At 41.9% G+C, this 4506-nt stretch overlaps 1 protein-coding gene across 5 annotated transcripts in view; it reads right to left on the reverse strand.

The window, feature by feature from the left end:
* cacna2d2a (calcium channel, voltage-dependent, alpha 2/delta subunit 2a) overlaps positions 1–3372 on the reverse strand; it is a 186955-nt gene extending 183583 nt beyond the window's left edge. For 3 of the 5 annotated variants that reach the window (XM_042223068.1, XM_042223066.1, XM_042223065.1), the window contains exon 1: positions 2916–3372. In XM_042223068.1, coding sequence (XP_042079002.1) covers positions 2916–3031 — 116 coding nt within the window. In that variant the 5' untranslated portion in view covers positions 3032–3372. The remainder of the gene's footprint in view (positions 1–2915) is intronic. The other 2 variants (XM_042223069.1, XM_042223067.1) reach the window with 1 other exon arrangement.
* Between the last annotated feature and the right edge of the window lie 1134 nt (positions 3373–4506).

A 4506-nucleotide genomic window follows, 5' to 3' on the forward strand; every position in this document is an offset into this window, starting at 1 on the left:
ATAGATAGATAGATAGATAGATAGATAGATAGATAGATAGATAGATAGATAGATAGATAGATAGATAGATAGATAGATAGATAGATAGATCTTATATTACAGTTTGGCAGTAACTTAATATTTCCATTTACCTTTTCATTGTGTAATCTCTAACATTATTGTGTCTCATATTGTGATAAAAGTATCTATAGGTCATTTATACACACGTGCACTGATGCACAAAGGCCTGGTTTCAGTGTAAGTTGAATACATTTAGCACTTAAAATAACATCTGTGTCATATTTATATTCTGTGTGTGAACAGACTACACGACTTGCATCACACCAGGTCAAATAAAGCTGGAATAACAATGTTTTAAAGCACAAAGCAAGAAGTTGGAGACTGCGTGGCAAAAAATATCTTGCAGTATGAAGTATGTTCATTCAATAGCAGCTGCAGAGATAGCAGGACGCTGTTGTTTGGTAAATTATATGCATTACTGTGGCCTAATGCTCAGTGAGTGCTCGGAGACCTTCTGCATTATGAAAGCTGTGATCTCTCTTTAAAAGACAAAAGTTGTCATAATGCACTACATGAAAGCCGACTGGTGCTCTCTGTAGTCCAAAGCAGCAGTACAACTTTGCCATTTGCCTTCTTGTGTTTTGATTCGTCTTAGTTGTTTTATGATTTATGTTAGCCAAACATTATGGAAAAGCAGAAAGTGTGATGAAATGAGTTTGGATGGAAGACCTGTGTGAGTCAGACCCATATTGTCACTACGCTCATTCGGCCGCAATGGATCTCATCATTCGAAGTGCCACTCTCATCTATCTATTAGGGCAGAAGGTGGGCTATTTTTGTGTGTGGTCATATCATCTGGTGCAAAGTGCTGATGATATTTTGACTTTTAGATTCCAGTTATCAACTTTTTTTTTTTTAAAAATGAGGAAATAACTTCCCTGCTGCTACCTCTCAGTCTACCACACACACCTACATACACACTAAATTATAAGCATAAACAACACTTCAGTGTAATATTTAGTACTATGCAGACCATACTGGTAGATGGCAAGCTGTAGAAAACGCACACTTTCTGGAGACTGCTGTGAAAACGAAGCGAGCATCCTTATACGTGCATTTCTTCAGCTAGACCTCGAACACGGAGAAGCTCTGACCCGTGCATGGGCGTGTTTGTGTGTCTGTGTGTGTCAGCAATATACATCAAATAAACTGCCACCATTGCTCCCGATACACTTCAATTAACTGTCAAATTCTGGCAAATACCACAGTGATGTGGGTGACCCAAAACCCAGTTTAGAAATCTCAAGAGATGACTGGATAAAACACAAACTGCATATATAACCAGCCCTACAGAATATTTAGCTTCTCTTTATCTGCTTAAACAAGGACACTGGAAAAGTAAGAAATAATGACACAGTTTCTCTATTAAAAAGGAACAATAGTGTATAGTTAAAGAAAACGTAGTTTTGGAAAATAAACGTGTCTTTAAACGGGGGGAGATGGAAATTAGGGTTGCTTAAAAGTCATAATAAACTGAATTTCAGGGTTTTGTTTGCAAAGTAACTCGGGTGTAAGATAAATTAACTGCATCACTTACAGAGCTAAAACAATCAAATCAGTGATCCGGTAAATTGTAGTTTTAAGTCAATCCACAGTAGAATAAAAGATAACTGATTTATTTATTTATTTATTTTTTTGAAAGTCACCTTGGCCATCGAATTAACAGAGCCCCGGAGATTTTAAAGACATGATCTGGTTGATGCATCACACAGGAATCATTTCTGGGAACCTGACTGACTAAACAGCACTTCGGGCTACACACAGTCTTCGCATCAGATCATCACGTCATGGTTATTATAAAGAGGGCGACATTTGGAGCGATACTTCAGTGGGAGCCTAACTGTTGCACTCACGAGGGTTTATTGTTGAGCATAAAGAGGATTATCGGAACTCTGAAATACAATCTTAAGTGAAGTAATAGCCATTGAAAGAAAAAAATAGGGAAAAATATTTTTTGGGGGGTAAATTACTGACTTTCATTGAACAGTTGACGGTGCACAGGTGGTAAACTGTCGCGGTAAACATTTGGCTTCAGTCGCCTTTGCGCGTCCTTCAAGGTGAAATTATTATAATGTTCGCATAAGAGAAGGGAATGGGGGTATAAATGCTAAATATTCCCCCCAACAGATGTGCGCTGAATAATTCCAGAAATAGCTTTTTTTGTTGCTGTTGTTTTTTGTTTGTGTGTTTGTATTTTTGCTTTATTTTTTGTGCTCTCCTCACAGCTGGATGCTTTACTACTTTCTGCGCCCTGCGGTCACTTGTAATGCTGCCCTCAAGTGCGTCTAAATTTCGAGTGTGACGTTTCCACATTTAGAGTCTGAAACAAAACGAGCCATTAAAAGCAAAAACAAAACAAAAAAACACACCCTGAGGTGAGATAGATATGATTACTTTCACGGTGCGAGTGCTTTTAGAGACTTTGTAGAGGACTGCGTCTAAGCGGGATATTCTCCCTCCTGCACTGACAGCAAAACAACACTCGGGCTATCTCTTTAATATTTTTGTATTTCTAACTATCGCTGGCACTGTGTTTTCTCCCCCCACCTCCTTTTTCTTTCGCCACATGTGCGTACTCCATGTTGACTGTCACTAGCGGAATAAGACTTTGGGCTTTAATGCCAGTGCCCACCAACACCACCACCACAACAACATAAGCCGTGTGAGAATGACACTCATAACGCAGCATCGGAGACGGAAGCTGCGTCTGCGTCTCAGCATCAGGGACAGCGGCTCATCTCGCACCAAGGTAAACGCCGCTTCATGTGCAGGCTCGTCTGGGGCCACCTGTCCTAGTTCCGCACTCCGCACCCCCCCAGTTTATCCTCCCCACCAAAACCGTGCAGGGTACTTACGTGTAGTGCTGTGGGAAGAGGTGGGTCCCGGCTGTCGGCGTGGAGACGCATATGATAAGTACAGTTTGGATTGTCAAGAGGCAGAAGACACCGTACGACTGTGCGCAGATCGCCATTTTCCATTAAATATTCAAGAAACTGAGATAAATAAGAGAAGGACCGGAAGGACAGTCTCTCACAGCTGAGCTAAGAATAACCGAGCTCCGGAGAAAGTGTGTAGTGGGAGGTGATGGTTGGCGGAGGCTTCTGGACACTTCAGCCCGGCAGTGAAATCTCAATCAGAGACGCACACGAAGAATTGGCAGCTGAAGACACGGGAGATCAGGATCAGGAAGATGCTCTGCCGCGGCTGCCGATGTGCCTGGCTGCCTATTTGCGCACTCGCTTTCCTCCCTCCCTCTCCGTCGCCGCGCACATTTGCTCCTTTTCTCTCCCAACGTCTCCAATGTAACAACCATACACGGTGAAGCTGGTCGCTATGCCGCTTCAATTTTCCCATTGTGACTTTCAAAATAAAACAATGTGACGCCTTTAGGCCAGTATCCAACAGAAAAGAGACCAAAAAACCTGCCAAAAGTGTTTTTTTAATCAGAAAATACCCGGATTTCAGCGGTCTTACATCATATGAACATTTTTTGACCACATATGATGCGCTTTTTTCACCAACTTCGAAAATTAGCTGCTTTTTTAAAGGAAGCTCTCTGGCTAGATTTAAGCTTTAGAGTTGTAGGATTTTATTTTTGTAAGCCTGGTAGCCCAACTTCCTGTAATCGCCTCGTCCATCTGTGACACTTGACTCAGCTGTTGGCACTGGCGGCCCTTCCTCCATTCAAACAACCTACTTCTGTGCAACAGACGGGGGCGCGCATCAGGCCACCTCCTCCTCCTCCTCATGTCCAGTTCATACTCTTATGTTTTCACCAGACTCGAGATTATGATCAGAAACCAAGGTGTCATTTGGGGTAATTGGAAGCATAATACCAGAGGGCCATGTTATATTAACTAGAGTATAAACAGTCAGCAGCAGTGGCCTTGGGGCTGCTTCCCAAACTATATTTGTTCTACTCATTAAGACCTCTCGTCCAGTGGATGAACATTTAAATGGATGCAAGGAAAATTAGCCACCTAGATACCTAGCAATAGTGTTTCATGCTCTCACCGGCTATTTGGATTGAGGGGCTTTGAATTAACAGAAAGGCAGGGTCTGGCTCCTTGTTTCTCATAAATAGCAACCTCCCATTATCATAAGCTATTTAATAGGTCATATTTGAGTGGAGCAACTTTTCCTCTGGACATATAAGTCAGATAGCGTTCATTTTAAAGGTAAACAAGGAGGAGAGATGCACAGAAACCTCAGAGTAAATGTAATTCAGCATGAAGTTCCCCCCTGGAGAAGTGACTATCTCCTTCTATCAGCTGTGTGCGTGTGTGTGCTTGTGTCTTTGTATGTGTGCACACATGCACACCTGTACCTGCTTTTTTACCTTTTCCTGCACTGCTCTGTTCTCTGATCTTCCTGTTTCCATAACTGCAGGGCACATTTGCACCTAAACAAAGCCCATATTTCAGATACATTCATACAATATATAGA

This window comes from Haplochromis burtoni, unplaced genomic scaffold, assembly GCF_018398535.1.
Source record: "Haplochromis burtoni strain Fernald_Lab_line unplaced genomic scaffold, NCSU_Asbu1 Contig_100, whole genome shotgun sequence".
In the NCBI taxonomy this organism is placed as follows: domain Eukaryota; kingdom Metazoa; phylum Chordata; class Actinopteri; order Cichliformes; family Cichlidae; genus Haplochromis; species Haplochromis burtoni.